The sequence below is a fragment of the Nerophis ophidion genome, linkage group LG20 (assembly GCF_033978795.1).
Source record: "Nerophis ophidion isolate RoL-2023_Sa linkage group LG20, RoL_Noph_v1.0, whole genome shotgun sequence".
Taxonomy (NCBI): domain Eukaryota; kingdom Metazoa; phylum Chordata; class Actinopteri; order Syngnathiformes; family Syngnathidae; genus Nerophis; species Nerophis ophidion.
Genome location: NC_084630.1, coordinates 4,005,217 through 4,023,431, shown reverse-complemented (window position 1 = coordinate 4,023,431; position 18,215 = coordinate 4,005,217). Strand labels below are relative to the sequence as shown.

Below are 18,215 nucleotides of genomic sequence, written 5' to 3'. Positions count from 1 at the left end.
CCCCAAAAACACGTCAAACGTGGTAAAGGTATGGCTAAATAAGGCTAGAATGAAGGTTTTAGAGTGGCCTTCCCAAAGTATTGACTTAAACGTGTGGACCAGGGGTGCCCATTACGTCGATCGCGAGCTACCAGTCGACCGCGGGGGGTGTGTCAGTCGATCTCCAGCCAGGCTTTTAAAAAAAATAGACCTAAAAATTAGTGATCATCAATCTTCACCAAGACGTCACTTAAATGACATTCACGGTACCGGAGGGTCTTGTGAGATGACGCTGGCTGCTGCAAGATCATTATTATGAAAATATGACCGAGACGAAGGCGAGAAACACTTTTTATTTCAACAGACTCTCGCGCCGTCCCTTCCGTCAAAACTCTAAAGGCCGACTGCACATTTCCTATCTTCACAATAAAAGCCCTGCTTCATGCTGCCTGCGCTAACTAAATACAGAGTCTCGGAAAACTGGCGTGCACAAGCGATCCCTCAGAAAGCTGGCGTGCACATCACTTGTGCACGCCAGCTTTCCGAGACTCTTATTTTGTTAGCGCAGGCAGCATGAAGCAGGGCTTTTATTGTGAAGATAGGAAATGTGCAGTCGGCCTTTAGAGTTTTGACGGAAGGGACGGCGCGAAAGTCTGTTGAAATAAAAAGTGTTTCTCGCCTTCCTCTCTGTCATTTTTTCATAATAATGAACTGGCAGCAGCCAGCGTCATCTCACAAGACCCTCGGGTGCCGTGAATGTCAATCAAGCAAGCTACGGAATTTGCCGCCAATGTTTTTCTTGTAAAGTGTATGGAAGCTGGATGAATTAGATGCCAAAAACCAACCACTTTCATGTGGTACTGTACAGAAAGGACAACTTTTTTTCTCCTCCATTTGAAAATGTGGGCGTTATCATCATTACTGTCTGATTCCAATCAATGCAAGTCATCAGAATCAGGTAATACACCAACTTATATTCTTGTCTTTGTGAAAGAAAGACATCTATATGTGTTACACATGCTTGTATTATCATTAAACACATTTAACTTGTTTACAAAAATGTCTCTTTCATAAATAAATAAATATAAATGATATATATAAATGAGATAGATCCCCTCGAGTTGGTCAATTGAAAAGTAGCTCGCCTGCAGAAAAAGTGTGGGCACCCCTGATTTAGGACCAAAACCCTTAAAACAAGTAAAACACTAACATAAAATTTGCTTAGAGAATAGAATTATCTTATCAGACAGAAAATAAGCAAATATCAGCCTTATTTGGGATATTTAATCTTACTTAGATTTCACTTTTTGCAGTGTTCTACCCACCACAGTGTGGAAGCACGAGTGTAGCTGTGTGAGGAAGGGCGGCTTTTCCTGCTGGGCCAAGACTCTCTTCTCCACCATGATGCATTCCACGTCGTCGTCCTGGATCACCACGTCCTTTTTCAGAATCTTTATTGCATAGAGCTCTTCGGTGGCCTTCATCTCAGCCAGCATGACCTGCAAAAAAAAAAAAAGCAGGAACGACTTTTGATATGTGGCTTTCTGTCATGGAGGAACATTCCAGCCTACCTTGCCAAAGCTGCCTTTCCCTAGGACAGTCAAGAAGCTGAAGTCGGTGAGCTTGACCTGGTCCAAGCGGTTGGATGGCAAAAAGCTGGATGGTCTGCCATCCGTCTCTGTATTGGCCTTCTTCCCCGGGCCCAGCTTGGCTTTCTGCGCTCACATAGTAGAAGGCGAGGTGCGTCAAAATGAACTTCATTCATTAGACTACAAAACTATACCCCAATACATCCTTTGCAAAGTTAAACATAAAGTACCGATGATTGCCACACACACACACACACACACGCTAGGTGTGGCAAATTTTTTCCCTGCATTTGATCCATCACCCTTGATCACCCCCTGGGAGGTGAGGGGAGCAGTGAGCAGCAGCGGTGGCTGCGGGAATCATTTTTGGTGATTTAACCCCCAATTCCAACCCTTGATGCTGATTGCCAAGCAGGGGGGTAATGGGTCCCATTTTTATAGTCTTTGGTACGACTCTGCCGGGGTTTGAACTCACAACCTACACTGCAAAAAGTCAGTGTTCATAAACAAAAATAAAAAATACAAAAAAAAGGGGTATATTATTTGAACTAAGCAAAACTATCTGCCAATAGAACAAGAAAATTTGGCTTGTCAAGAATTCCCAAAACAAGTAATATTAGCTAACCTCAATGAACCCCAAAATACCTTAAAATAAGTAGATTATCACTAATAATATCATGTTCTGTGGTCAAATTTTGTTTAGTTATGTTCTGTTGGTTTAAGATTTTTTTTTAGTTCCTGTTTACGCTCCATTGTTTTGTCACCATGACGACCAATTAGTTCACCTCTACTCATTTGGATTCACGCACCTGATTTGTTTGGGACACTCACCTGTGTTAATCATGTCACTATTATTTAAGCTTGTACAAACCCCGTTTCCATATGAGTTGGGAAACTGTGTTAGATGTAAATATAAACAGAATACAATGATTTGCAAATCAAATTTCAACCCATATTCAATTGAATGCACTACGAAGACAAGATATTGAACGTTCAAACTCATAAACTTAATTTTTTTTGCAAATAATAGCTAACTTAGAATTTCATGGCTGCAACAGGTGCCAAAGTAGTTGGGAAAGGGCATGTTCACCACTGTGTTACATCACCTTTTCTTTTAACAACACTCAATAAACGTTTGGGAACTGAGGAAACTAATTGTTGAAGCTTTGAAAGTGGAATTCTTTCCCATTCTTGTTTTATGTAGAGCTTCAGTCGTTCACCAGTCCGGGGTCCCCGCTGTCGTATTTTACGCTTCATAATGCGCCACACATTTTCAATGGGAGACAGGTCTGGACTGCAGGCGGGCCGGGAAAGTACCCGCCCTCTTTTACTACGAAACCACACTGTTGTAACACAAGGCTTGGCATTGTCTTGCTGAAATAAGCAGGGGCGTCCATGATAACGTTGCTTGGATGACAACATATGTTACTCCAAAACCTGTATGGACCATTCAGCATTAATGGTGCCTTCACAGATGTGTAAGTTACCCATGCCTTGGGCACTAATACACCCCCATACCATCACAGATGCTGGCTTTTCAACTTTGCGCCTATAACAGTCCGGATGGTTATGTTCCTCTTTGTTACGGAGGACACCACGTCCACAGTTTCCAAATATAATTTGAAATGTGGACTCGTCAAGACTACAGAAGACTTTTCCACTTTGCATCAGTCCATCTTAGATGCGCTCGGGCCCAGCAAAGCCAGCGGCGTTTCAGGATGTTGTTGATAAATGGGTTTGGCTTTGCATAGTAGAGTTTTAACTTGTACTTACAGATGTAGCAACCAACTGTAGTTACTGACAGTGGTTTTATGAAGTGTTTCTGAGCCCATGTGGTAATATCCTTTACACACTGATGTCGGTGAGGGATCAAAGGTCCGTAATATCATTGCTTACGTGCAGTGATTTTTCCAGATTCTCTGAACTTTTTGATGATTTTACGGACCGTAAATAGTAAATCCTTAAATTCCTTGCAATAGCTGGTTGAGAAATGTTGTTCTAAAACTGTTCGACAATTTGCTTACAAATTGGTGACCCTCACCCCATCCTTGTTTGTGAATTACATAACATTTCATGGAAGCTGCTTTTATACCCAATCATGGCACCCAACTGTTCCCAATTAGCCTGCACACCTGTGAGATATTCCAAATAAGTGTTTGATGAGCATTCCTCAACTTTATCAGTATTTTTTTGCCACTTTTATCAACTTCTTTGTCACGTGTTGCTGGCATCAAATTCTAAAGTTAATGATTATTTGCAAAAAAAAAATGTTAATCAGTTTGAACATCAAATATGTTGTCTTTGTAGCATATTCAACTGAATATGGGTTGAAGTTTAAGAACAACATTTGTCAACCAGCTATTGCAAGGAATTATGGGATTTCACCATCAAAAGATTCAGAGAATCTGGAGAAATCACTGCACATACGCGGCGAAGCCGAAAACCAACATTGAATGCGTGTGACCTTCGATCCCTCAGGTGGCACTGCGTCAAAAACCGACATCAGTCTGTAAAGGATATCACCACATAGGCTCAAGAACACTTCAGAAAACCACTGTCAGTAAGTACAGTTCATCGCTCGAATAGAATAGAATGGACTTTATTGTCATTATATTTGCATATAACGAGATTAAGGACTCCAATTTAAGGTGCGGTAGTGGAAACAAATATGGAATAAAAATAAATCACATAAGTAATAAAGATAAAAAATAAGAATTGAAATAAAAATAAAAACAATAAGCAATTCTGTACAATATTCAACTGTAAGTGCGAGTTAAAACTCTATGAAAACAAAATATCAACAACACCCAGAAAAAAAAAAGTTTCTCAGTTCAAACATTAAATATCTTGTCTTTGCAGTCTATTCAATTGAATATAAGTCGAAAAGGATCCTTCAACCGGTTCACATACGGACACTTTGTTACAACTTTTACTTCCTCTATTTAGTCAGGTTTGATGTCTGACCTCGCAAATTGTGGTATATCCTTTTTTTGAAGCGGAAAAATTGCCAAATGATATATTTTTGTTCACTTTAATTAAGGACCATATTCTCTTTTATAAGTACCTTTATTTAAACTTTGGAATATTCACGTATAAGTGACAGAGCACTTTCGCGTGACGTTACTGACACCTAGTGACCAGCAGGTATACACTACTACATATAACCATCATCTATTTATTTCTCTTTAAGAAAAACCCACTATAAATCCGACTGAAAATCGGATTTAAAAATGGGCAAAATCTAAATCACGTCCGACTTGTACTCACATGACACAGCCCTAGTGTACTCACATGACACAGGCCTAGTGTACTCACATGACACAGTCCCTTGTACATTCACATGACACAGGCCTAGTGTACTCACATGACACAGTCCCTTGTACATTCACATGACACAGGCCTAGTGTACTCACATGACACAGTCCTAGTGCACTCACATGACACAGGCCTAGTGTACTCACATGACACAGTCCCTTGTACATTCACATGACACAGGCCTAGTGCACTCACATGACAGAGGCCTAGTGCACTCACATGACACAGGCCTAGTGCACTCACATGACACAGTCCCTTGTACATTCACATGACACAGGCCTAGTGTACTCACATGACACAGTCCCTTGTACATTCACATGACACAGGCCTAGGGTACTCACATGACACAGGCCTAGTGTACTCACATGACACAGTCCCTTGTACATTCACATGACACAGGCCTAGTGTACTCACATGACACAGTCCTAGTGTACTCACATGACAGAGTCCCTTGTACATTCACATGACACAGGCCTAGTGTACTCACATGACACAGGCCTAGTGTACTCACATGACAGAGTCCCTTGTACATTCACATGACACAGGCCTAGTGTACTCACATGACACAGTCCTAGTGCACTCACATGACACAGGCCTAGTGTACTCACATGACACAGTCCCTTGTACATTCACATGACACAGGCCTAGTGTACTCACATGACACAGGCCTAGTGTACTCACATGACACAGTCCCTTGTACATTCACATGACACAGGCCTAGTGTACTCACATGACACAGTCCTAGTGTACTCACATGACACAGTCCTAGTGCACTCACATGACACAGGCCTAGTGTACTCACATGACACAGTCCCTTGTACATTCACATGACACAGGCCTAGTGTACTCACATGACACAGTCCTAGTGCACTCACATGACACAGGCCTAGTGTACTCACATGACACAGTCCCTTGTACATTCACATGACACAGGCCTAGTGTACTCACATGACACAGTCCTAGTGTACTCACATGACACAGTCCCTTGTACATTCACATGACACAGGCCTAGTGTACTCACATGACACAGTCCCTTGTACATTCACATGACACAGGCCTAGTGCACTCACATGACACAGGCCTAGTGCACTCACATGACACAGGCCTAGTGTACTCACATGACACAGTCCCTTGTACATTCACATGACACAGGCCTAGTGTACTCACATGACACAGTCCCTTGTACATTCACATGACACAGGCCTAGTGTACTCACATGACACAGTCCTAGTGCACTCACATGACACAGGCCTAGTGTACTCACATGACACAGTCCCTTGTACATCCACATGACACAGTCCTAGTGCACTCACATGACACAGGCCTAGTGTACTCACATGACACAGTCCCTTGTACATTCACATGACACAGGCCTAGTGTACTCACATGACACAGTCCCTTGTACATTCACATGACACAGGCCTAGTGTACTCACATGACACAGTCCTAGTGCACTCACATGACACAGGCCTAGTGTACTCACATGACACAGTCCCTTGTACATTCACATGACACAGGCCTAGTGTACTCACATGACACAGTCCTAGTGTACTCACATGACACAGTCCCTTGTACATTCACATGACACAGGCCTAGTGTACTCACATGACACAGTCCCTTGTACATTCACATGACACAGGCCTAGTGCACTCACATGACAGAGGCCTAGTGCACTCACATGACACAGGCCTAGTGTACTCACATGACACAGTCCCTTGTACATTCACATGACACAGTCCTAGTGCACTCACATGACACAGTCCTAGTGTACTCACATGACACAGTCCCTTGTACATTCACATGACACAGGCCTAGTGCACTCACATGACACAGGCCTAGTGTACTCACATGACACAGGCCTAGTGCACTCACATGACACAGGCCTAGTGTACTCACATGACACAGTCCCTTGTACATTCACATGACACAGGCCTAGTGCACTCACATGACAGAGGCCTAGTGCACTCACATGACAGGCCACCAAGTGTTGCTAAGTGTGATAGCTGCCAGTAGAGCAGCAGAAGTAGTAGTCAAGTCACATGACACTGTCCCAGCCAGTCTGCTACAGAGAAGCGTCATCGAAGCAAACATAAAAACCGCCGACAGTACAACAGCTTGTACCCAAAAATATTGTGTGTTAGTTGTGTGGGCAGACTTCAGCTTCAATAAGTTCACCAAAAAGTAGCGAACTGCAAAAAGCTTAAAATGATCAAAACGTGTTGATATTATTAATGTGCCCATTACTACATTGCATATACAGTGGGGCAAAAAAGTATTTAGTCAGCCAGCGATTGTGCAAGTTCTCCCACTTAAAAAGATGACAGAGGTCTGTAATTTTCATCATAGGTACACTTCAACTGTGAGAGACAGAATGTGAAAAAAAAATCCAGGAATTCACATTGTAGGAATTTTAATTTATTTTTAAATTATGGTGGAAAATAAGTGTTTGGTCAACCATTCAAAGCTCTCACTGATGGAAGGAGGTTTTGGCTCAAAATCTCACGATACATGGCCACATTCATACTTTCCTTAACACGGATCAATCGTCCTGTCTCCTTAGCAGAAAAACAGCCACAAAGCATGATGTTTCCACCCCCATGCTTCACAGTAGGTGTGGTGTTCTTGGGATGCAACTCAGTATTCTTCTTCCTCCAAACACGACGAGTTGAGTTTATACCAAAAAGTTCGATTTTGGTTTCATCTGACCACATGACATTCTCCCAATCCTCTGCTGTATCATCCATGTGCTCTCTGGCAAACTTCAGACGGGCCTGGACATGCACTGGCTTAAGCAGGGGGACACGTCTGGCACTGCAGGATTTGATTCCCTGTCGGCGTAGTGTGTTACTGATGGTAACCTTTGTTACTTTGGTCCCAGCTCTCTGCAGGTCATTCACCAGGTCCCCCCGTGTGGTTCTGGAATTTTTGCTCACCGCTCTCATGATCATTTTGAGATCTTGCGTGGAGCCCCAGATCGAGGGAGATTACCAGTGGCCTTGTATGTCTTCCAGTTTGTGATAATTGCTCCCACTGTTGATTTTTTTTCACACCAAGCCGCTTGCCTATTGTAGATTCACTCTTCCCAGTCTGGTGCAGGTCTACAATTATTTTCCTGGTGTCCTTCGACAGCTCTTTGGTCTTGGCCATAGTGGAGTTTGGAGTCTGACTGTTTGAGGCTGTGGACAGGTGTCTTTTATACGGATAACGAGTTCAAACAAGTGTCATTAATACAGGTAACAAGTGGAGGACAGAAGAGCTTCTTAAAGAAGAAGTTACAGGTCTGTGAGAGCCAGAGATCTTCCTTGTTTGAGGTGACCAAATACTTATTTCCCACCATAATTTACAAATAAATTCTTTAAAATTCCTACAATGTGAATTCCTGGATTTGTTTTTCTTATTCTGTCTCTCACAGTTGAAGTGTACCTATGATGAAAATTACAGACCTCTGTCATCATTTTAAGTGGGAGAACTTGCACAATCGGTGCCTGACTAAATACTTTTTTGCCCCACTGTATGTATGTATATATATGTATATTTATATATATATATATATTTGCAAAACATTTTCATTCCAGCTGATATGTATTTTTTTATCAATCCTATAGTTTCAATAAATACCACTTAATTTTTAATCCGTGCATGTTTTTTTTTTCCAATTCCCTGTTTCAGAATGATAAAGACAATAAACTGGAGATGAGAGCAGAATAGTCATGCATTAACTGAAATCAAAAGTTCAATCAATTGGGACTTTTGTCAACATTTTCCAGCCCCAGTGTATAATAGCCTTATGAAATTGAACATGTGCATTAGGCGTTTATATACAAACAATAATGATGGCACTTTAAAAATGCAACAATTGATTTGATAGTTCCTGAGAAACTAATCGAGGCAAATACTTCCTTCAGGTTTTTGAGAAAATAATTTCTTCGGGTGGATTTCCATCTTCACGTTTGCACTGATGAGCTTTCAAGTAGCGAGGCACAACATTCCTCATTGTGCACATGTTGCAGTGCAGATGCATGCCTGCTGCAGACAAGGAGCTCTCCTCGTGTCAACACAAATACATAAAAGCCATAAATGACTATATGGAAACAAGCCCCTTCATGCCAACGCCATGCTTCAACTCTCCAAATACAAAATGCTGCAAAAAGCAAAACCTGAAGTGCACTAATGCAGCAGTCTGATCTAAAGCGTGGACACATACACCAAATATATTCACATACTCGCATTGTCTTTGACTTTGTCGATTGACTGGAATTGATTATTAGCTAATCACATCTTGATTCACACTACTTGGCTGCAACCAGTTTAGTCGTGTCAATTGGTTTGCTGCCAAAATGAGACGCTGCATGCAGATCTGCGATGGTATAACTCCAGGTTACACACATACAAGAATGGAAACAAACGTGTCTCATTCATCCAGGTCATTGTAGTCTCAGGGCATTACACCAATTGCAATTGGACTGTTTGGTTTGTCTTACAACAGTTTTTTTTCAAACCATAGGGCCAAGGCTCATTGTTGTGCCGCAACAATCCTCTAGTGAAAGGGTGTCCAAATTTTTGACGGGGGCGGGGGGGGCGCATTGGGCTTAAAAAATTGGGCTGAGGGCCGAAAGCTGACTGCATGCAAGTAACACACACATACATAAATACATACATTCATACACATATATATATATATATATATATATATATATACACACACACATATATACATGCATACATATATATATACATACATATATATATATATACATACATACATACATATATATATATATATATACATACATACATATATATATATATATAGATACACACACACATACATATACATATATATACATACATACATACATACATATATATGTATATACATATATACGTATGTATGTATGTACATATATATGTGTATATATACATGCATACATACATATAACATATATATGTATATATATACATAGATATATATATGTATACATAAGTGTGTATATATGTATGTATATACATACATATGTATACATACATACATCATATATATACATGCATACATATATATACACATACATACATACATTATATATACATACATACACATATGTGTATACATACATACATATATATACATATATATGTGTATACATACATACATACATATGTATATATATACATACATATATACTTATGTATGTATATGTAAGTATATATGTATGTATATACATACATATATATACATACATACATCATATATATACATGCATACATATATTGATATATATATATATATATACACATCTATATATACACACACACATACATACATACATTATATATATATATACATACATACATACATATATGTATATATATATATATATCCATCCATGTTCTACTGCTTATTCTCTTTGGGGTCGCGGGGGGCGCTGGTGCCTATCTCAGCTACAACCGTCCAGAAGGCGGGGTACACCCTGGACAAGTCGCCACGTCATTGCAGGGCCAACACAGATAGACAGACAACATTCACACTCACATTCACACACTAGGGACCATTTAGTGTTGCCAATCAACCTATCCCCAGGTGCATGTCTTTGGAGGTGGGAGGAAGCCGGAGTACCCGGAGGGAACCCACGCATTCACGGGGAGAACATGCAAACTCCACACAGAAAGATCCCGAACCTGGGATTGAACCCAGGACTACTCAGGACCTTCGTATTGTGAGGCAGACGCACAAACCCCTCTGCCACCGTGAAACCTATATATATATATGTATATATATATATATATATATATATATATATATATATATATATATATATGTATATGTAGGTGTGATATAAATATTTAAATTGATTACAAAAATAATAAGATCAATAATTCAGTGTTAATATTTGAGTGGGTTCCAATCCCCTCTGTAGTGGAACATTTGGGCCCCAAGATCATAAAGGTTAGGAACCCATGTCTTAGAAGATGCTCATGCACATAGACTTAGATTGGTCAGATCTAGTCTGATTAGACTATGGAAACAAACGACTTTCCCTTCCTATTCCATTTCGTTCTTTTCCACAGTCAATCAAAACGTAGAAAAAACGCTCGTGTTTGATTCCAAAGCGCATGACAAACCAAAGTGTATTGCATGTACCAAAGTCCACACTCAGCCAGGACAAACAAATCAAAAGTCATGCTGCACCAGACATCGTCTAAATCCTGAGACACATCATTCCGTCAAACCAAGATAATACCCAATACTTCTACTCAAACACTTTACTTTGTATCCTTTGATTGATTGATTGATTGATTGTTACTTGGATTAGTAGATTGCACAGTACAGTACATATTCCGTACAATTGACCACTAAATGGCAACACCCGAATACGTTTTTCAACTTGTTTAAGTCGGAGTCCACGTTAATCAATTCATGGTCTGAACTAACACTTTTTTACAAACACATTTTTGAGCGTCTGTGCAGATCGGAAAACATTTGTGCACTTTGTCACCTTCAGTCCGACCTTGACTTCTCAAACATTCATTGCGACAAAGCCTGTGACAACCAACCTGGGCGGCCTTAGTTATGTTAATGGCATCAACCACAACGTCTTCTAATGTGCAAAGCAGAGCAGACTTGCACCAAACCACAGCACACCTTTAAGCTTTAGCCCAGGACGAGAGCCTGGCTTAGCCGAGCCGAGCGAACAGCAGCCTTACTTCCTTCGTCTCAGACGCACCTGTTTCGAGTCTTCCAAAACGGCTTGGTCCTGAAACCACAAGGAGAAGCAGCCAGAGTTGCTGACTCACTTGCAAACAACTGAGCCAGGACCTCGACCCACACAGGGACAACAAGTAATTGGGCACAAGGTGTTTTTCTTTCAAATCACCTCAATACGATTTATTTATTTAGCTTGATGAGCAGTACAAGAAAGCTGAAATAAGGTGGACTAGTGGAGTTCCTCCCAGTCCATAATAGCTGGAAGGCACTCCAAGGTCACCCACAAAGTGCCTTAGAGCAATAGTTCATGTGGGACAGGCAAATAAAACAAAAAAAAAACACATTTTTTTAACTATCTGCTGACATCTAGTGGTCACAGGAAGAGGCAGGATATAAGTTAAATAAGGCAACATTTTCATCATTTTCTACCGCTTATTCCCTTTCGGGGTCGCGGGGGGCGCTGGCGCCTATCTCAGCTACAATCGGGCGGAAGGCGGGGTACACCCTGGACAAGTCGCCACCTCATCGCAGGGCCAACACAGATAGACAGACAACATTCACACTCACATTCACACACTAGGGACCATTTAGTGTTGCCAATCATTCCCTGCAAATGACTCATTTGAACCCCTAAATCTATAAGACTTTCTGCGATACGAATGTTCTAGAAGAAAACATGAAAAATAGATGACATGCAATCAAGACAAGGAGAAAAAAATAAGTGGAGCAAGCATTTTTTTTTATTTTTAGATACTACAATGTTATTCTAATTAATGAAACACCTGGCTCTATGACTATCATACATTACTGTTATACAAGTGTTACTGTTACAGAAGTCCACTTTCCATGGTACTTAATAAAACTACTGTTGTTGTTTAAGTCCATTCTATTGTATTACTCTCTATATAATATTTATTATCGAAACGTTTATTTTCTTTTTGCATGTTACATGTTAAAATGGTGATCTTTGGGTGTGGCCAAGCACCAATTACGTTTATTTCTTTAAATTAACTTCAACTGGAGATGTGGATTTGGAGTTAAGAGCTTCGTCACAGAACCAATATATATATATATATATATATATACATACACATATATATGTGTGTATATATATATATATATACGTATATATATACATATATATATATATATGTGTGTATATATATATATATATATACATACACATATATATGTGTATATATATATATATATATATATGTATATATATACATATATATATATATATGTGTATATATATATATATATATCACCATCCATCCAAATATATATATTACCATCCATCCATCCATCCATCCATTTCCTACCGCTTGTCCTTTTTTGGGGGTCGCGGGGTGTATATATATATATATATATATATATATACATATATATACATATATATATATATATATATATATATATATATATATATATATATATATATATATATATATATATATATATATATATACATACATACATACACCGTATTTCCTTGAATTGCCGCCGGGGCGGTAATTAATTTAAAACCTCTTCTCACTCCTGCGCTTACCAAAGGCATGCGGTAAAAGTAAGCTTGCGCTAATTATTTTAAAACCTCTTCTCACTCCTGCACTTACCAAAGGTATGCAGTAAAAATTTGAGTGTGATGTAAGCTTGGACCTCAAATCCTACTGAATAGCTCTTAATCTTCTTCCCTTTATGCGATTTCAATTTACCGGTATTGAAATCAGCCTCCTCCATTTTGAAAATGATGACAGGGGAAGTGTCACTCGTGACGTCACGAGTTTGACCAGGCGGTAATACTAAGCATGCGCTAATTATTTTGCGAAGCAAGTTTGACCCAACGGTAATTCAAGGCAGGCGCATACTATATACCCTGCGGCAAATCAAGGAAATACGGTATAAATGTATATATACACACATTTTGTTAGTTGCTTTTTTTGCACCATGACTAGGGAAAGTTGTTTGGATGGTGACATATAAGTAAATGTCGTGCTATTAATTCATAGTACTTCCGAACAACATTGGTCCACAATATGGCATCAAAATATGTAGCATTCAGAGACTGACTGGTATTTAAGAATAATTTGAAAAAGCGATGCTTTGTTGACATGTCTTGCGGGACAAATTGAAAGGGATGACGGGCCGCACTTGGCCTAAGAGCCGTAGTTGGGGCGCCCCTGGTCTAAATATTGACAAGGTCACCAGACGAGCAGAGGGCAATCCTCACCTCAAATTTCAGTCTCAGTTCCTCGTTGCCGTCATCCTCCTCTGAGATGGGAACGTTGTAATATTCTCCCTCCTCTTGGCACAACAACTTATACCTGACAAACAGGAGACCAGAAGCAGAGCATGATGGAGCGACGGTACAACACCAATTGAGGGCTTCCAGGTGTGCAGGTAAAAAAGTCCAAAAATGTGTCATTCATTACCAGCCACACGCTGGAGATTTGATGAGCTCCGACACACCAAATGAAAGAGCCCCCATGAAGTCATTTCTGGTGGTTCGGTCCCAGTCCCACACCTCAATGGACAGCCTGCGGTCCTTGTCTGTGGCCTTCAGTTTGCTGCAACATGCAGATAAAGACAGTGGACATAGAAACATGTCACGTAAAGGTCTGGAAACAAATGACACTTCCGTTACTTACAAGGTAAATGTCTCGTTCCATTTGGGGTTCAGGTTGGAGCGGATGGTTTTGGTCTTCTGCTTGGTCTCATTTTTGGGGTCAGGTACGAGCTTGAGTTTGACATACGGATCAGACAAGCCGTTGGGGTCCATGGGTATCAGATTCCTGCCTTCGCCAACTAAAAGAAGTCAACAAAGAAGATGTTTGTGTTGTTAATTGGACCCTGGGGATACGTCTAATTGGATCTTGTTGTATTTCTGGAAGCTGGATGTTTTGCTCAACATGGTTTTTTTTTCTGTGCTAAAGTCTTAGCGCACCATTTCCAGCTTTTCCTGTCAAAGGCCACAGCAGTGAGTACATGGTATTAACACTTTTGGCTTAGTCTTTACACCGGATGTCGTTCCTCACGCAACCCTGGCCAGAAATCGAAATCCATTCCTTCTGCTGTGAGAGGCAGAAATGTGTACCATTATGTCACCAGGGAATGTTTTAGCAACACTTTAATGGCCACATAAATAGAAAGCTGCTTCTTTGTAGAGCGCAGACCTCCGCCAAGGCTGAACTGCTAACCCAGACTACTTGCTGGTTCGTAGAGGACAAACAGGTGGACAGTCTCATTACAATTCTTATTTAATTATCATAAAAAATACAATCATATATATATATATATATATATCACTAATATAATATAGTCTTCCTGACTATATTACACACCGCAAGCACCAACCCCCCTGCCCCCACTCCCCTTCGGTGCGTCGGTAAGATGGGCGGGGTTGGGGGCGCCGGGATGTAAAATATAGTCAGGAAAAGTCATGGATGCAAAGGATTCTGGGTATTTGTTGTGTTGCGTTTATGTTGTGGTACTGTGAGGATGTTCTCCCGAAATGTGTTTGTCATTCTTGTTTGGTGTGGCTTCACAGTGTGGCGCATATTAGAAAGAGTGTTAAAATTGTTTATATCACAACCATCAGTGTACTCTGTGTCACCGAGTATGCCTTGCAGTCGTGTACATGTATCCGAGGTAGCTACACACACCATGTTGCTGGATTGGCAAGCAGATTGTACATGTTGTAGAAGGCGTCAAAGGCAAGGGCGTCAAAGCACGCCCTCATTCTCGTTATCTGGATGAGCTCCAGCAAATAATCGCGAGAATGGTTGCGGCTCCCATTGTCTTCTTTACCCTGTGAAATGGGTCAAAATAACTATGAGTGGTAAAGGTTGCCGACCCCTGATATATGACAATGAACGGGTGGTGGGCGGTTGCGGTTTTGATAAAATGTTGGTTCGGGTGGATGGCGGGTGGATGATATAATTGCCTATCGGCGCTTCTGTAATATATATATATATATATATATATATATATATATATAACTCAATTTCTTGTTTCATCTGACATCCAATGGACATAGATAAGACCTTTTGGAGGAGAGTTCTGTGGTCAGATGAAACAGTAATTGAGCTGTTTAGCCACAATACCCAGCAATATGTTTGAAGGAGTACTGGAGCCCGAAGAGAAAACGCTCTATAGCCCGCAGACTTTTTTTGGGCTCTGGGAATCACTAATAAGCCGGAGTCCTTTGAACGCAGATTTCTTGCCGGGACATATGGTAAAATAAAATCGGCAAGATAGGATGGAGCTAGACCGTGTAGTATTTTATCAACTTTCCTGTTCTTGTCAAAAGTCTAGCAGCCGCATTTTGTACCAACTGTAATCTTTTAATGCTAGACATGGGGAGACCCGAAAATAATACATTACAGTAATCGAGACGAGGCGTAACAAACGCATGGATAATGATCTCAGCGTCGATAGTGGACAAAATGAAGCGAATTTTAGCGATATTACGGAGATGAAAGGAGGACGTTTTAGCAACACTCTTAATGTATGACTCAAACGAGAGAATTGGGTCGAAGATAATACCCAGATTCTTCACCGAGTCGCCTTGTTTAATTGTCAAATGGGCTCTGGGGACTCAAAGCACTTTACATAGTGAAACCCAATATCTAAGTTGCATTTAAACCAATGTGGGTGGCACTGGGAGCAGGTGGGTAAAGTGTCTTGCCCAAGGACACAACAGCAGTGACTAGGATGGCAGAAGCTGGGATCGAACTTGGAACCATCAAAGTGCTGGCCCGGCCACTCTACCAACCGAGCTATAAATAAGGCAAATATCAAACCCCCGATCCCATGACAGGATCAGAATATCTCTAGTGATTACTGTATTCGCAATATTCCTTTCTTTTATGATACTGTCTATGTTTGATCAATCAAAGGAAAACACAGCCTTTAATCTACACTCGGGTCTCAATAAATATTCATCCCAAATCCTTTTGGTCAAAAAACAGAGGCAGACCCAGGTGAACATGTGTGGAAAACACTGCAGGTGTTTCAAGATCAAACATGCAATTCACATGTGTGTGTGTGTGTGTGTGTGTGTGTGTGTGTGTGGTGACACTGGGCTTTAGATGGTGCAAAAGCGGGAAGAGGGTGAAGACTCTTTTATCCTGTAGAGCAGGGGTGCCCACACTTTTTCTGCAGGCGAGCTACTTTTCAATTGACCAACTCGAGGGGATCTACCTCATTTATATATATCATTTATATTTATTTATTTATGAAAGAGACATTTTTGTAAACAAGTTAAATGTGTTTAATGATAATACAAGCATGTGTAACACATATAGATGTCTTTCTTTCACAAAGACAAGAATATAAGTTGGTGTATTACCTGATTCTGATGACTTGCATTGATTGGAATCAGACAGTCATGATGATAACGCCCACATTTTCAAATGGAGGAGAAAAAAAGTTGTCCTTTCTGTACAATACCACATGAAAGTGGTTGGTTTTTGGCATCTAATTCATCCAGCTTCCATACACTTTACAAGAAAAACATTGGCGGCAAATTCCGTAGCTTGCTTGATTGACATTCACGGCACCCGAGGGTCTTGTGAGATGACGCTGGCTGCTGCCAGTTCATTATTATGAAAAAATGACAGATACAAGGCGAAAAACACTTTTTATTTCAAAAGACTTTCACGCCGTCCCTTCCGTCAAAACTCTAAAGGCCGACTGCACATTTCCTATCTTCACAATAAAAGCCCTGCTTCATGCTGCCTGCGCTAACAAAATAAGAGTCTCGGAAAGCTGGCGTGCACAAGTGATGTGCACGCCAGCTTTCTGAGGGATCGCTTGTGCACGCCAGTTTTCCGAGACTCTGTATTTAGTTAGCGCAGGCAGCATGAAGCAGGGCTTTTATTGTGAAGATAGGAAATGTGCAGTCGGCCTTTAGAGTTTTGACGGAAGGGACGGCACGAAAGTCTGTTGAAATAAAAAGTGTTTCTCGCCTTCCTCTCTGTCATTTTTTCATAATAATGAACTGGCAGCAGCCAGCGTCATCTCACAAGACCCTCGGGTGCCGTGAATGTCAATCAAGCAAGCTACGGAATTTGCCGCCAATGTTTTTCTTGTAAAGTGTATGGAAGCTGGATGAATTAGATGCCAAAAAACAACCACTTTCATGTGGTATTGTACAGAAAGGACAACTTTTTTTCTCCTCCATTTGAAAATGTGGGCGTTATCATCATTACTGTCTGATTCCAATCAATGCAAGTCATCAGAATCAGGTAATACACCAACTTATATTCTTGTCTTTGTGAAAGAAAGACATCTATATGTGTTACACATGCTTGTATTATCATTAAACACATTTAACTTGTTTACAAAAATGTCTCTTTCATAAATAAATAAATATAAAGGGGAACATTATCACCAGAACTATGTAAGAGTCAATATATACCTTGATGTTGCAGAAAAAAAGACCATATGTTTTTTAACTGATTTCCGAACTCTAAAAGGGTGAATTTGGCGAATTAAAAGCCTTTCAATTGTTCGCTGTCGGAGCGATGACCTTTCACCTGTGACGTTACAACGGGGAGCAATCCGCCATTTTCTCAAACACATTACACACACAAGTCAAATCAGCTCTGTTATTTTCCGTTTTT

At 40.5% G+C, this 18,215-nt stretch overlaps 1 protein-coding gene across 2 annotated transcripts in view; it reads right to left on the bottom strand.

Annotated features, from left to right (window-relative positions):
- Positions 1 to 18,215, bottom strand: part of prkcaa (protein kinase C, alpha, a) — a 522,844-nt gene that overhangs the window by 158,996 nt on the left and 345,633 nt on the right. For both annotated transcript variants that reach the window (XM_061880341.1, XM_061880342.1), the window contains exons 6-11: positions 14,238 to 14,394; positions 14,022 to 14,156; positions 13,820 to 13,913; positions 11,606 to 11,635; positions 1,551 to 1,694; positions 1,305 to 1,478 (exon numbers count right to left, since the gene is read on the bottom strand). In XM_061880341.1, the coding sequence (XP_061736325.1) occupies positions 1,305 to 1,478; positions 1,551 to 1,694; positions 11,606 to 11,635; positions 13,820 to 13,913; positions 14,022 to 14,156; positions 14,238 to 14,394 (734 nt within the window). The remainder of the gene's footprint in view (positions 1 to 1,304; positions 1,479 to 1,550; positions 1,695 to 11,605; positions 11,636 to 13,819; positions 13,914 to 14,021; positions 14,157 to 14,237; positions 14,395 to 18,215) is intronic.